The sequence below is a fragment of the Ictalurus punctatus genome, chromosome 22, assembly GCF_001660625.3.
Source record: "Ictalurus punctatus breed USDA103 chromosome 22, Coco_2.0, whole genome shotgun sequence".
In the NCBI taxonomy this organism is placed as follows: domain Eukaryota; kingdom Metazoa; phylum Chordata; class Actinopteri; order Siluriformes; family Ictaluridae; genus Ictalurus; species Ictalurus punctatus.
The window spans coordinates 6,431,795-6,448,777 of record NC_030437.2 but is presented as its reverse complement, the minus strand read 5'-3'; the positions used below and the strand labels follow the sequence as shown (position 1 = coordinate 6,448,777).

The 16,983-nt window shown below is 37.4% G+C and overlaps 1 protein-coding gene across 1 annotated transcript; it reads left to right on the top strand.

Annotated features, from left to right (window-relative positions):
• Positions 1 to 366: 366 nt before the first annotated feature.
• On the top strand, positions 367 to 16,881 carry LOC108255524 (urea transporter 2). Its single transcript, XM_053674630.1, has 14 exons — positions 367 to 470; positions 574 to 630; positions 2,344 to 2,463; positions 2,567 to 2,623; positions 4,335 to 4,454; positions 4,558 to 4,614; positions 5,818 to 5,998; positions 9,982 to 10,171; positions 10,261 to 10,389; positions 13,216 to 13,408; positions 13,741 to 13,888; positions 14,389 to 14,523; positions 14,642 to 14,691; positions 14,802 to 16,881. The coding sequence occupies exons 5-14, from the start codon at positions 4,431 to 4,433 to the stop codon at positions 15,066 to 15,068; spliced, it is 1,374 nt and encodes a 457-aa protein (XP_053530605.1). The 5' UTR covers positions 367 to 470; positions 574 to 630; positions 2,344 to 2,463; positions 2,567 to 2,623; positions 4,335 to 4,430; the 3' UTR covers positions 15,069 to 16,881.
• Positions 16,882 to 16,983: the final 102 nt, after the last annotated feature.

Here is a 16,983-nt window from a genome sequence, read left to right as displayed (position 1 = left end):
GACCTATACCTGTCAAAACTACGGTTACAATATATACAAACTATCTCTCTCTGGTGATTATCTGAAGGTTATGAAATAAGGCACACACTCATTAAACTCTGTAATCATTTCTTTTTAAAATCCTTTGTTATCCGTAGACTCACATATCTGCCCCCCCCCCCCCTCCCCCCCCCCCCCCCCCTTCACCTGATGTTGTAGTTACAAAAGTTATTGAGAGCAACTACAGGTTGGTAGAGGCAATCTAAATGTACATCTCATCTAAAAGAATCTTCAATGTCTTATAAATGATAAGAATGATAAAACCTCAGGCCTCCTCTTCCTTGTTTCTTAATTTGCATCTGTGTTTGCAGAGGAGGAGTCTGGATTTCACTAGCACAATATAAAGCCTGATCAGCAGCTCTTTCAAAGTAGCTGAGATTTTTGCTGGAGAAGAACTGGCCTTATTTATGCCTGGAAAACAGGTTTCAGAGGTATGGCACTGCTTAGTTAATAATAGACTTTCATACTAAACAACAGGTTTTTCTTATTAATGACTAATTTAAATGACAAAGGACTGTCTCATTTTTGCCCCAGAGTATTTCAGGGAATATCACAAGTTTCTGTAGAACATCCATTACTGAGCACTCCAAGGTAAGGCAACCAAATTAGTCACTTTTTAGGTCACTTGTATTGACTGGGGTTCATCTAACCTCAATAATTCAGAAATGTGTAGGCCTATAAATAATGTCAAATTAGGCTTAATATGTTCTGTTAAATAACAAACTCTTTGGCACCAATGAATAGCCATAATAATACTCTACACATTTGAATAATGTGCCTAATATTTAAATATTTGGAATATGCTAATAAAATAAATCTGTGCTGATATCTATATATCTATGAAACAGTTAAAGGGGTTCCTGGCTCCAAAAGGTTTGACAGCCTCTGCTATATACAGTGTAAATATTTGTGCAGCAAATTTAGAATAAAACGTCATTGTTAATTTCTGTATTTATTTTTTTTATCTTTATGTAGTTATGCATGTTTTATTTAGTTTGCAGATTGTGTTTGTCATCCTTGTTCTTTTTTCTATTATTTTACAGAAGCAATATCATATATACATATATATATATATACACATACATACACACACATACATATATATATATACATATACATGTACATGTACATGTGTATATGTATATATATATATATATATATATATATATATATATATATATATATATATACATGTACATGTACATTTGTGTATATATATATATATATATATATATATATATATATATATATATATATGCAGAGATGTTACGTATGAGATTTGTAATGTAAATCACGCTGGATTTTACTTACTATTGTTATAAAACTTAAAGGCAGTCATTTTTCCTGGATTAAAAGACTGCATTCTACTGCAGACAATCTAAATGGAGAAACGTAATTTTAAAAATGATTGTCAACTTAACAACTTGTGCTCATAATTATGGTAATTTAGTACATAACACTTAAATTCCTTTTAAATAATGTGAAAATAAAGTGCGTTTGTGTGCGTCATATTTTTGTTTGGATGTGGGATACACATGGTCGTACCAGGTATGGTCACGATTTGGATGTGAACCAGATTTAACAAAACTATATATATTCTTATGACCTACCACAGAGAGCTTCATATTGTATGTGAAGAGGAAAAACATGAGTATGCAACTTTTGTCTGTGGGTGGGGTGGGTGGGGTGGGGGGAACAAATGGTCGTACCAGGTATGGTCACGATTTGGATGTGAACCAGATTTAACAAAACTATATATATTTTTATGTCCTACCACAGAGAGTTTCATATTCTATGTGAAAAGATGTACCAGGTGTGCGCAACGTGTGGGGCGGAAAAACACACATGGCAGCACCATATATGGTCACGAATGGATGTGATCCAGATTTAACATAACTATTCATATTTTTATGACCTTTGATCTAGATATAGAGAGTTAGAATGTGTATCTTTTTGACCTTTGACCTATACCTGTCAAAACTACGGTTACAATATATACAAACTATCTCTCTCTGGTGATTATCTGAAGGTTATGAAATAAGGCACACACTCATTAAACTCTGTAATCATTTCTTTTTAAAATCCTTTGTTATCCGTAGACTCACATATCTGCCCCCCCCCCCCCCCCCCCCCCCTTCACCTGATGTTGTAGTTACAAAAGTTATTGAGAGCAACTACAGGTTGGTAGAGGCAATCTAAATGTACATCTCATCTAAAAGAATCTTCAATGTCTTATAAATGATAAGAATGATAAAACCTCAGGCCTCCTCTTCCTTGTTTCTTAATTTGCATCTGTGTTTGCAGAGGAGGAGTCTGGATTTCACTAGCACAATATAAAGCCTGATCAGCAGCTCTTTCAAAGTAGCTGAGATTTTTGCTGGAGAAGAACTGGCCTTATTTATGCCTGGAAAACAGGTTTCAGAGGTATGGCACTGCTTAGTTAATAATAGACTTTCATACTAAACAACAGGTTTTTCTTATTAATGACTAATTTAAATGACAAAGGACTGTCTCATTTTTGCCCCAGAGTATTTCAGGGAATATCACAAGTTTCTGTAGAACATCCATTACTGAGCACTCCAAGGTAAGGCAACCAAATTAGTCACTTTTTAGGTCACTTGTATTGACTGGGGTTCATCTAACCTCAATAATTCAGAAATGTGTAGGCCTATAAATAATGTCAAATTAGGCTTAATATGTTCTGTTAAATAACAAACTCTTTGGCACCAATGAATAGCCATAATAATACTCTACACATTTGAATAATGTGCCTAATATTTAAATATTTGGAATATGCTAATAAAATAAATCTGTGCTGATATCTATATATCTATGAAACAGTTAAAGGGGTTCCTGGCTCCAAAAGGTTTGACAGCCTCTGCTATATACAGTGTAAATATTTGTGCAGCAAATTTAGAATAAAACGTCATTGTTAATTTCTGTATTTATTTTTTTTATCTTTATGTAGTTATGCATGTTTTATTTAGTTTGCAGATTGTGTTTGTCATCCTTGTTCTTTTTTCTATTATTTTACAGAAGCAATATCATATATACATATATATATATATACACATACATACACACACATACATATATATATATACATATACATGTACATGTACATGTGTATATGTATATATATATATATATATATATATATATATATATATATATATATATATATATACATGTACATGTACATGTGTATATATATATATATATATATATATATATATATATATATATGCAGAGATGTTACGTATGAGATTTGTAATGTAAATCACGCTGGATTTTACTTACTATTGTTATAAAACTTAAAGGCAGTCATTTTTCCTGGATTAAAAGACTGCATTCTACTGCAGACAATCTAAATGGAGAAACGTAATTTTAAAAATGATTGTCAACTTAACAACTTGTGCTCATAATTATGGTAATTTAGTACATAACACTTAAATTCCTTTTAAATAATGTGAAAATAAAGTGCGTTTGTGTGCGTCATATTTTTGTTTGGATGTGGGATACACATGGTCGTACCAGGTATGGTCACGATTTGGATGTGAACCAGATTTAACAAAACTATATATATTCTTATGACCTACCACAGAGAGCTTCATATTGTATGTGAAGAGGAAAAACATGAGTATGCAACTTTTGTCTGTGGGTGGGGTGGGTGGGGTGGGGGGAACAAATGGTCGTACCAGGTATGGTCACGATTTGGATGTGAACCAGATTTAACAAAACTATATATATTTTTATGTCCTACCACAGAGAGTTTCATATTCTATGTGAAAAGATGTACCAGGTGTGCGCAACGTGTGGGGCGGAAAAACACACATGGCAGCACCATATATGGTCACGAATGGATGTGATCCAGATTTAACATAACTATTCATATTTTTATGACCTTTGATCTAGATATAGAGAGTTAGAATGTGTATCTTTTTGACCTTTGACCTATACCTGTCAAAACTACGGTTACAATATATACAAACTATCTCTCTCTGGTGATTATCTGAAGGTTATGAAATAAGGCACACACTCATTAAACTCTGTAATCATTTCTTTTTAAAATCCTTTGTTATCCGTAGACTCACATATCTGCCCCCCCCCCCCCACCCCCCCCCCCTTCACCTGATGTTGTAGTTACAAAAGTTATTGAGAGCAACTACAGGTTGGTAGAGGCAATCTAAATGTACATCTCATCTAAAAGAATCTTCAATGTCTTATAAATGATAAGAATGATAAAACCTCAGGCCTCCTCTTCCTTGTTTCTTAATTTGCATCTGTGTTTGCAGAGGAGGAGTCTGGATTTCACTAGCACAATATAAAGCCTGATCAGCAGCTCTTTCAAAGTAGCTGAGATTTTTGCTGGAGAAGAACTGGCCTTATTTATGCCTGGAAAACAGGTTTCAGAGGTATGGCACTGCTTAGTTAATAATAGACTTTCATACTAAACAACAGGTTTTTCTTATTAATGACTAATTTAAATGACAAAGGACTGTCTCATTTTTGCCCCAGAGTATTTCAGGGAATATCACAAGTTTCTGTAGAACATCCATTACTGAGCACTCCAAGGTAAGGCAACCAAATTAGTCACTTTTTAGGTCACTTGTATTGACTGGGGTTCATCTAACCTCAATAATTCAGAAATGTGTAGGCCTATAAATAATGTCAAATTAGGCTTAATATGTTCTGTTAAATAACAAACTCTTTGGCACCAATGAATAGCCATAATAATACTCTACACATTTGAATAATGTGCCTAATATTTAAATATTTGGAATATGCTAATAAAATAAATCTGTGCTGATATCTATATATCTATGAAACAGTTAAAGGGGTTCCTGGCTCCAAAAGGTTTGACAGCCTCTGCTATATACAGTGTAAATATTTGTGCAGCAAATTTAGAATAAAACGTCATTGTTAATTTCTGTATTTATTTTTTTTATCTTTATGTAGTTATGCATGTTTTATTTAGTTTGCAGATTGTGTTTGTCATCCTTGTTCTTTTTTCTATTATTTTACAGAAGCAATATCATATATACATATATATATATATACACATACATACACACACATACATATATATATATACATATACATGTACATGTACATGTGTATATGTATATATATATATATATATATATATATATATATATATATATATATATATATATATATATATATATATATATATATATATGTACATGTACATGTGTATATATATATATATATATATATATATATATTAGATAGATATTTCATAATAAAACACAAAACCAGGTAACTTGAGCAGTTACAGTAATGGTACAGTAAATACGTACATACGTTGCATTCAATATCAAATAATAGTGTAAACAGGGTTGATGAGTTCCATGGCTTATTTGGCAAAATGTTTAATATAACCCATAGAATATACTGTCTGCCATCAGCCAATATATTTCGTGTGTGAATTGGTTTTCTCTTTATTCCTAACCATATAAAATCAAATTGCACTGTCATAAAAGGCAAGGTTGCAATATTTTTTTTTTCTTCAAGGTACAAAATAAAGTAAATCTACCCTCAAAGGTTCAATGGTGTGGAACGCACACTATATTGATAATCTTGGTACCATCTCATTGACATGCATTTACAGTATGTCATGAAAAGTATTTTACTTTTATTCTGATAACCCACATCTATAATATTACCTATGGCCTATACATCACAAAGCTGTACAAAAATCTCTTACTGCATTTTAGTGAGAAATTCTTATGTTAAATATATTATGTTTGACAGGAGCTGCAGCCCCTCATGGCTAACACAGTTCTACAGACTCAGAAGAACTCACAGCTGCAGCAGAATGAGCAACAGCACACACAAACCGAGTCTTCTAAACTTCAAAAGATCAAAGTTAAACTCACACGCTTCGTGTCTTACTTCTCAGGAAATATGGCTCCTTTTGACACGTGGATGAAAGGTAGGCTTAAACAAGTCATACCAACTTTCACACAGGACAAAAGATTTGTACTCTGGTTTCTCAGTACAATGATAAGCTATGTTTTGTTTTGTTTACTTGTCTTGATTGATGTCATGATACAGAAAAATAAGAGTCTGGTAAGAGAATGACTGTTTATAGCTGCTATATGAGTGATAAAATGAACTATCTATGAACAGATAAAATCATTTTAGATTCAAGAACTTTCTGTTATATAGCAATTATAGATAATAAAGTTTCAAAAATCAAAGTGCACAACAAATGGAGTTATTGTCTCCCAAAAGAACAGATTCTGAACACCTGAAACAAGTCGTCAGTAAGTCCAGACTTACTTCCTTCACAAACCTACATATTTTTGTAACAAGAAAAAAACCCACCTCTTGTCTTCATTGGCTGCTCACGAACAACGTGTACTTTGACCCGCCCTCAAACACTACAGTTGTAGTTGCGTCCTGAAAGAGTTAGGTTCATGTATAGAAGATGTTTTCTGAGCTGCAAAAGCAAAACCACTTTGCATAGACTCCCAAAGGATGAAGATGTGTCAGTGGTTAGAATTCATTTTTAAAACCATACCACAGCAGTTCAACTCCGATCTTCGTTTGTATTCCGACGACTGCTTCTCAAATCTAGCTGAAGTCAACGCGGGATTTGCGAAACGATTATTCATTAAAGACTGGGACGTACCCAATTTATTTGGACCATCTTGTGCTTCTGCATCACAACCTGTAAGTTTGATTAATTATTTATGTATATATTTTCTACCGGGTGTTCCAAATGCGTAGTTTTGTGTTATATACACGTGTCACGAATCGAGGTTGAGCCAGAAGCAAGTGCAGAAAATAACATTTATTTAAACAAACATACTATGAAACAAAGACACTAATACAACTTGGTATAACACTGTGGCATGAAACAAAACACCGAGACATAAACAACCAGAGTCTAGGACAACGAAAGACAAGCAAACATTGCAGACAAGGACTACACACACACACACACACACACACACACACACACACACACACTTTAACAAAACGTGAGTCAGGTGCACGTGGTCATGTGACAGCTAGTGCAATGCAGTGGCTGATGGGAAGTGGAGTGCAGAGTTTCTTGATACATGACAGAACCCTCCTCCAAGGGCGCTACTCCCGGAGCGCCCAAAATTATACATCCTCCATCTGGTGGTCCTGGACCCCTGGAAAAAATGTCCCCAGCAGAAGCAGGGGGCCGAGCGGCTTCCACAACGGCACAGGGAGGCTGAGATTCTTCCTCAGCTGAACAGGGAGGCTGAGCAATGACCACAGCTGAACAGGGAGGCTGAGCGACAACTTCAGCTGAACAGGGAGGCTGAGGCTCTGAGGTCACCAGGTGAACCTCGGGCATGAGCAGAACTTGGCTGTGCGTGTCAGCAGACTGGGGCGTGAGCAGAACTTGGCTGTGCGTGTCAGCACACTGGGGCGTGGACAGAACTTGGGCGACCGGGTCGGTAGACTTGGGCGTGGACAGAACTTGGTCGTTAGACTTAGATATTAGCGGAGCTTGGTCAACTGGATCAGCAGGCTTGGACGTGACCTCAGGGACTTGAGACTTGACTAGGACCTCAGCTGAACAGGGAGGCGGAGCGACGACCTCGGCCGGGCAGGCAGGCGGAGCGACGTCCTCCACTGAACATGAAGGCTGAGTGAGAGCCATAATAGGGGAGAGAGGGTGGGAGTGGGTCTCCGCCCTGACCACAGACTCCTCCTCCTGTCGGCGTGACATGGCGTAGTCCTTTATGAACGCCGGGTGTGGCCTGGTGCATGGTCTGTCCAGCTGCGGCAGGCCTAGCATGCGGTTATTCTGAGCGAGCAGTTCATCTGTCCTTCTTCCCTGCTCCAATAGTCCTATATACCACTCCGCATATGCTGTAAACCAGGCGTCCATCGTGGTGATCTGCTGCTTCTGATAAGGGGTCTTTCGTTCTGTCACGAATCGAGGTTGAGCCAGAAGCAAGTGCAGAGAATAACATTTATTTAAACAAACATACTATGAAACAAAGACACTAATACAACTTGGTATAACACTGTGGCATGAAACAAACCACCGAGACATAAACAACCAGAGTCTAGGACAACGAAAGACAAGCCTACAGTGCAGACAAGGAATATATATACACACGAGTGCCATTAACAAAACGTGAGTCAGGTGCAGGTGGTCATGTGACAGCTAGTGCAGTGCAGTGGCTGATGGGAAGTGGAGTCCAGAGTTTCTTGATACATGACAATACATGTACAACCGGTGCACAGCTGTAGGCCTCTGCTAACCGGCTAACTCACGTTATTGTCAAGCTACATACAAGCTTACCACTGAGAAATGTCCTGTTCTCGTTGTGCTTGCAATGGTGGTTCGGGTTGATCTTCTGCTGTATATCACTATCGTACTCAGTCTCAAATTGATAATGTAAATCTGAAAACATTATTACTGAACTGAAATTCAGATATGGTAATGGGCGTTTCCTTTCTGAAACGTGCTGTAAGTGGTAGACAAATCACAATCGCATTTGACCAATCAGAGCAGAGTAGGCTCTCTAAAAGGAGTTGTTTAGAGTGAACGGATCCTTGAGTGAATCGTTTGTGACACTGAGAAAAAAAGACTGATGCTGCAATGTAAATTATGAGAAAATGAAAGTGTTTTTTTGACCTTGGATCCATGTAAACCTTTTGTATGAGACCTCTAATACAAAATTAGGGACTTTTAATATAGCATAATAGAGGCGCTTTAATATTCAATTCAATTCAATTCAATTTTATTTGTACAGCGCTTTTTACAATAGACATTGTCTAATAATCATTAGAGCCGGTCCTAACTGTGTTTTAAACAAATACATTTTGGTTTGCACGAGAAGATTACCAGTAAGAAAGCGAGTAATTTTTCTGTGACCTTTCTGTGATGTAAATGCTGACATCTTCGTGCTGATAAAACGCAGGCATGCTAAGCCTAATAGATGTTTATAAAAGCAGTCATGCATGTTTCTATCTGTCTCCACCATCTCTTCAGTGGTTCAGCTGTAGCAGGCAGAATGTTCCAGTACATCTAAATGCAAAAATGAACCTAACTGCTGATCACCAGTCTCCTCAGTGTAGTCAGTGTACATAAGCATATAGCATCAAGGAGGTGCATTGTTATTGCTTCAGTTATTGGTATTTGGGTTTAATCTTTTTAAAAACATGAAAGCCAGAAATGTTAACATCCCATTTTGGCATTTAATACGTTTTCTAGTGCAGAGAAAGTGCATTTTTGTTATCACACCACATCATGGGATCTACATATATTTAGGTTGGTATATTCCTCACAGTTTTGTACTTGCAGGCAGGCAGATTGGCTACTCTAAACTGCCCCTAGGTGTGAATGAGTGTACATGTTGCACTGCAATGGATTGCTGTCCCATTCAGGTTATATTCCCACTTACCAACCAGTGTTTCTGGGATAGACTGTGGATCCACAATGACAGGATAAAGTAGTTACTGAAAATGAATGAATGAATGAATGAATGAATGAATGAATGAATGAATGAATAAATCAAAATGGGGATTCCAGATTTTGATTGGTCAGCACTCTGATACAAGAGAGCAACAAATACACTATTGCAGACCAGACCAGATAGACAGTTCTCATTTAAGGTTCTATAAAATAACTATCAGCATAGCAAGATGCTTTGTGTTTATCTTTCCCCACATTGAAATGTAAAAAGATAATGGTATATACATTCTTAGAGAATAGGATTCCTCAAGGGTTGTGTGGGTAGTCTTTAGCTGCTTAACGGGTTCTTCTGATGAACAAACGCTCTGCTGTTAAATTCTTTTTTAGATGGAACATTTGTAAGAATGTATATATTAGTAATTGTACTTTTCTTCTTCTTCATTGTTTACTATCTTTATGCATATTACTGATTCTTACTGTATCTTTGTAAAATGTGTTTTGTCCAGAACAGTGCATCTTGCTTCAGATTTGTGATTGGGTGTTGAGAGGAGCAGCACAGGTCATGTTCGTAAACAACCCTCTGAGTGGACTGATCATCTTCGCAGGGCTGATCCTCCAGAATAGATGGTGGGCTCTCAATGGCTTTGTGGGCACTTTGTTTGCCACAATCTCGGCCATCATTCTCAAACAAAATAGGTATTTTCAGACTGCGAGTCATACAATATCATAACTTGTGAGTTGTTTACAATTTGGAAAAATTCAATTTCAGTTTAACTTTCTCTCAGAGGGGCAATCGCAGCAGGCCTGTATGGATACAATGGAATACTGGTTGGTCTTCTAATGGCAGTGTTCTCCAATGCAGGTGACTGGTACTGGTGGCTTCTGCTGCCCAACATCTTTATGTCAATGGCATGGTGAGTTTTAGGCACTCATTTTTCTGTTTATTCTATTCTTTTTGAAATAGAGAAATGCTATACACTATATAAATAATGCTGAGCATATGCATGTTCTGTAGATCCACAAGCAGATATACCGTTGGATTTTATGTAAAGCAAGCAGAGATACTTATGTCGCTGTTCTCATGGTTAATTCGAATCTGATAGCATTTGTAATCAAAAGCACTGCCATTTTTATCAAGTTTGCCATTTAATTCTTTTTACCAGTGGCCAAAAATGCACTGTAAAACCGGATAGTTCATTTAACTAAAAAAAAAATTGAGGTCCAAATATACTTATAACAAAAATTTAACTCAAACTTGTTATATTTAAGGGTTTTTAGCTTAAAGAAATTGATTTATCAACTTAAAAATTTTGAGGTAATTAGTTTCCTCAAATTTTTTGAGTTAAATGAACTTATCCAATTTTACAGTGTGGAATTTTTGCCTGTTTTGTGGGTGCCTGTGTTCAGCAGTGAATTTATTTGAGATGTCACACTCCACGGTAGTGGTTAATGGCTCATATGAAAGTAGACACTTGATGCTTTAATAATTTGTAGTTTTTCATAAGTATTTCTGTTTTTACCTAACCTAGGTGGACAAAATCTCAAAAAGTAGCAGAAAACTTTTAGAAATAGCAAGCATTGCTAAAAATGTCACAAAAGAACATGTTCAGATGGAACAAACCACCAACAAATGACATGAAAAATATATCCAGACGGAACAAAATGAAGTAACAAATGGGAATAGCATGAACCTCAGCTACAAAATGTGCAATATCACAAGTAAAAAGTTTGAAACTTACTCATCTCATTTAGCCTTTACTGAAAGCAGCACCAGAGCCCTGTTAGCACTGCCATATATGTAATATAAGCATGAAGAAGGTGCTCTTTCCACCTCCGATGACATGGACATGGGGTTGGATTTTATGAGGCAAAAATAACTATTTAGTGCAAAATATGAACTAGTACATGCAAAACATAAACAAAAGTGCCAAAAAAAAAAAACCTGAATGAAAAAAACAATTAAGAATCAGAGACTAGTGCGCATCGTTGAGCCTGGCTGTCCTTGAGATCATCCCCACTCAGTGAAACACTCAGTGGTCTGCTATGGTACACAGAAACACATCACAAGACCTGCATTTGTAAATCTTCCTTTCAAGGCAGAGTACACAATGTTTTCTCCCAGCTGAGGCTTTGTCTATTTTGGCAAAGGTTAAGGTGTTCACAATTGTCACTAGATAGCATGAAAAAGAAATGTGAGAAGGATCAGGAGAAAGCTAGTGTCAGAAAAAGCAAACGCTGTAAGGACTAAAACATGCCAAAACTTACTCTATAAACTTTTGGAGGAACAACCATCACTATTATTTGCACAACATAGCCGTTTGACGCTATAAGCTGATTGGCCTGTACCCGCTGACTGCCAGCATATCAACCGCACCAGACCAATAGCTGTATGCGTAAAACTGTGTGAGGGGTAATAACGCATTTGTTTTTTTCTGCCTCTGAATGGTCATTCTTGGCAAGTAAGGTCTTATTTGAAAGCTAGTAGTTTCTTCAATTGTTCCACGTGGTGTCAAGTAAGTTAGACTGCCCTATTAAAAATTTAGGAGGTGGTTGGTTCAGCATAGCTAAGGCACATAGTGATATTTCTGAATGTGATTCACTACAATATATGGCTAAATTCCAGAGGGGTGGGATACCAAAACACATAATGCATTTCGAAGATGACATCTGTGATTAAATGTGGAATTTTTCATTTGTTTTCTTCAATAAAGCCTATATATCTATATATAGGTCTATATATTATTATAAATGTGCATGATTTATAAAACCGTGAACAAACTGATTTTTGTAATGTAAGGTAGTAAACGTTTATAAAAATCTGATCTTGGATTTAGATGTTACAATTTTATTGTGGCAGTTGTATACAGTGTTTTACTATCAAAAAAGCTTTAGTTGTGCTGTCCATTTTATTTCTGTACCAGTGTTACTGTGGACAGGTATGAACTGTTTGGATAGTAGGGGGCTCAAAACCCTGCCCCCTTCCCTCCCCCCACCCCTTTCCCATGCCCCTGCTCAGCAGCAGCTAAACTCACAGTCATGACACTGCACACACAGAAAGCCAACAGTGTCCCGACTAATCTTAACAGAATTGCTGCAATAAAATAAATGATTTGTTTATACTGATTGAAAATGTCCAATAAGTCGAGGAATGGCAGCGTACTGGTGCATGATAGATGTAGACAGATGCCAAGAGAGGTCAGGGTGGCATGCTGTCACAAGACAAAATCAAGATAAAACAGATAATATCAGCCAGAGTTGCATGTGATGTAGTGACGTTAATTATACTCAGTTTTGGCACTGAGGTAGTCCTGATTGCGCGATACAGTGCAGGAACGCAAAATTCCAAGTCAACACTAAGGTTGACTCTGTCATGGGTTGGCCACAGTATCTTTATTAAGTATCAAAACATGAAACTGATTTGGGACACAGATTATTCTTAAGGCAATGGACTTTCAAAATTCTTGCAAACTTTTCAGGAATCTTGTATGATGGTTGTGCGTCATCTTTTTCCTAATGTATAAACGAAGGCCATACAGAAGTACCAGTAGACTCATTACCATGCTGCACTGGAAAATACTAGAAAACCTACTTGTTCCTTACTTGTCAGCCATTGTAGTCTTTAAATAAAGAAAAGAGCTCTACAACTAGTGTCTCTTTACTAGACATTTAAACCTTGCAGAGCAGAGATTGTCAAAAAGCCCATACCTGATAATAAATACTGATTGTTTCATGTCTTACAGCCCGATTGTGTCCAGTGCCCTGGCCTCTATCAACAGTCGGTGGGATCTGCCCGTGTTTACTTTGCCTTTTAACATTCTGGTGTGTCTTCATATGGTAGCTACAGGCCACTACAACCACCACTTCCCCCAGGTCCTCATCCAGCCAATCACCTCCTTCCCCAACATCACATGGTCTGAGGTAGATTATGCTAAGGTAAGAGCCTTGCTGGAAGTGTGCTTGCATACTGTTTTTTATGCTGAACAGAGATCTGTTTTGCAAGTTCTTGTACATGTGTCCAAAGACAGAAATGATTTAGGAGGTAAAAGGAGTTGTTGCTAGAATCTTCTGATGCTGAAGTCATGAGTGGAAGTCTTTGTTCTGTCAGTGTGGAATTTCACCTAGCTTGAAGTGCCACATTTTTTCTCAGGAAAATATAGTTCTTATTTTATGCAACATCAGATTAAGCTGTCATTTCAATTATCAATAGCAGCACTTACACACTGCATTCTAAATCACATACCCTTTATATGAACTGATTTCCACAGCTCTTCCAGTCCATTCCTGTTGGCATTGGGCAGGTCTATGGCTGCGACAATCCTTGGACAGGAGGCATATTCATTGTGGCCCTGTTTATTTCTTCACCAATAACTTGCGCACATGCTGTTATTGGTTCAACTATTGGGATGGTGTCAGGTAAGACTCAACCGTGCATGTTTCATTCTCTACTCTGGCTTCAATCACAATGTCCTAAAGAAAAGATCAGCAAAGGGGCTCCTAAATGGTGCAAGAGAAAAGTGTTCACCCTGTCATTGGGTGAACAAGTTTGAATCATGACAATACCATTTTTAGCAATACTGGCTGTGCTCTGGGTAAGAGGGATGACATACTCTCTCTCCCCTGTCAATCACAGCAACACTAGCCAATTGTGGGCATCTGTAAGCAAATGTATGCAAAAGAGGGTAAATATCACTTTCTTCTGAGTATGCTATGTTACAAATATGAGAGGGGATAGCTGGCAGATGGGTCGGAATTGGCAGGTGACTAAATTGTGGAGAAAATGGGGGGAATTCCAATACAAGAGAAGCAAATTTGTCCCTTCTCATAAATGTAGGACATTTTGTAATATTACCCCAAGTGATCCAAGAAGACCAAGTAATTTCATCAGTGAAATAATCTCAAATTTATTATTTTAGGTCTCGCTCTTGCGGCGCCATTTGAGAAAATCTACTTTGGACTGTGGGGATACAACTGTGTCTTGGCTTGCATTGCAATCGGTGGAATGTTCTATGCGCTCACATGGCAGGTTCATCTCCTGTCTATAGCCTGTGGTATGATGCCTATCATAACCATTTCCTCTTTCCTGAGTGCTAAATGATTCTGGTTATGTAACAACCATTTCCAGTGTGATCAGCCACTAATGACTTTCCTCTCTCATTTCCCCCTTAGCATTTTTCTGTGCATATCTTGGCTCCGCAATTGGCAATGTGATGGCTACTGTAAGTATCTTGTTATTCACAATGGCAAAACTTAAAATGAAAGCCTATTATAGCAAGGTTGTTCCAAACTTCCCTTTTTTGTAGTAATGTTTTTATGCTTCATATCTCAGTTCGGGCTTCCAGCATGCACGTGGCCTTTCTGCCTGTCTGCCCTCACTTTCCTCTTGATTACTACGGAGACAAAGACAATCTACAAGCTGCCGCTTGCCAAAGTGACCTACCCCGAGAAAAACCTCATGTTCTACAGGAAGATGAAGAAGGAGGAGAAGGCTGAAAAAGTCATAAAAGCAAACAATGAGGTGCAGATGAAAGAAGATTTGCAAATTTCAAAAGATGTGGAAGTAAGGATTATGGTGGAGAGTCAAGATAAAGAGTAGCAGGAAATCTGAACTGAGACAAACAGCAAGATAAGACAGTGTACAGCAGAAAGCCCATTTCTTGCCCATAAGTGAATGCAGCCACTTGTATGTCACATACACTTTTTTGTTTTGCTTCCTAACATCCGCACAATGGTAAATACAATCCCCTCTGAAAGTATTGGAACAGCAAGGCCAATTTTATTTTTCATTACACATTGAAGACATTTGTGTTTGAGATCAAAAGACGAATATAAGATGATAGAATTTACATCTAGGTGTGTTAAACAACTTAGAACATGGCACCTTTTGGTGGAACCCACCCATTTTTTCAAGTGATCAAAAATATAGGACCACATGACTGATAATTGTTTCTTGCTGCCCAGGTGTGCCCTGTTAGATTGATTGTTTAAAGATTGAATAGCTCTGAATATCTACTCTTGGTTTGAGCTGAAGGTTCCTGTGAAGACATAAGATTAGCATTTGCTGTTCACAGTTTGTAATTATTATTATTATTATTATTATTATTACTACCATTTTTCTGCCAAATTTCATACAAATGGCCTTTTCCTACTGCAACTTACAGTTGCAATCAAAATTATTCAACCCCCATTGCAAATCAAGTTTATTGTCAAAATTTACAGACCTTAATCTGTTTGCAATGAACAAGTCAAACAAAAGCAACTGAAATAGTTCAACACAACGAATGCTTCAAATGGTTTCCCCAAATTCAACTGAAAATGCAACTTATAATGATTTCTTCACTTTCAAAATTTCCTTCATGGCAAGCATCTTCAGTACTGAGTAGAGTTCCTTTTGCTGTTATGACCTGCTGTAAACTAGAAGCATAGCTTCTGGCAGCGTTCCTGAGGAACTCTGAAGCATAGAAGCATAGCTTCCTGAGCGTTCCTGAAGCCATTCCTCATGAGCAATGGCCTCCAGTTCAGTAATATTCTTGGGTTTGCGTGCTGCAACCACCTTCTTCAAATCCCACCAGAGATTTTCTCTGGGGTTCAAGCTACCACCATGCTTGACTGTGGACAGAGTGTTCGTTCTTCATTCTTCTTCCTCCAGACATACCGCTGATCCAACGTGCCAAAAAGTTCCAGTTTTGTTTCATCGCTCCACAGAACAGAATCCCAAACTTCTGTGGTTTATTTGTGATTTCGAGCCGACTTTTCTTGTGTTTTTGGGTCAGTAGTGGTGTACGTCTTGGAGTTCTGGCATGGAAACCTTCTGTGTTTAGTACATGCCATACTGTGCTCACTGAAACCTCAGTGCCTGTTACACCAAGTCTTGCAGGTTTTTTCCAGTCACTCGAGGGTTTTTCATAACCTGCCTTCTTAGAAATCTGCTTGCAGCCATTAATAGCTTCCTTTTTCTGCCCTGTCCAGATATTTAATGTATTTTCTGTATCTAGCCAGTTCAGGTATTTCAGGTGTTCCAGCTCAGGTACACCTGGTGCCACTAATGAAGCCCTTGATTAGTTGGATCAGGTGTGCTTGAGGAAACACCTGTTTTGTATATTTGTGCTGTTGTGAGGGATTCTATTCAGGGGGTTGAATAATTTTGAAACTGGAGAAATCATAATAAGTCGCATTTTCAGTTGAATTTGGGGAAACCACTATAAGCATTCATTGTGTTGAACTAGTTCAGTGGTTTTTGTTTGATTTGTTCATTGCAAACAGCTGATATTCTGTACATTTTGACAATAAACCTGATTTGCAATGAGGGTTGAATAATTTTGATTGCAACTGTATGTATTATATGTAAATCAGTTATTGTATGGTTAAATTTAAAATGCAGAATTAAACATAATTAAGTTGAATTATGATCACTGCTTCTCTGGTGATGAATTACAAAACCTTGTGCGTGTACTTTATGTAACCAATAACTCAAAGTACAAGCGCAGGAATATATGCCTGAGTTTAAATGA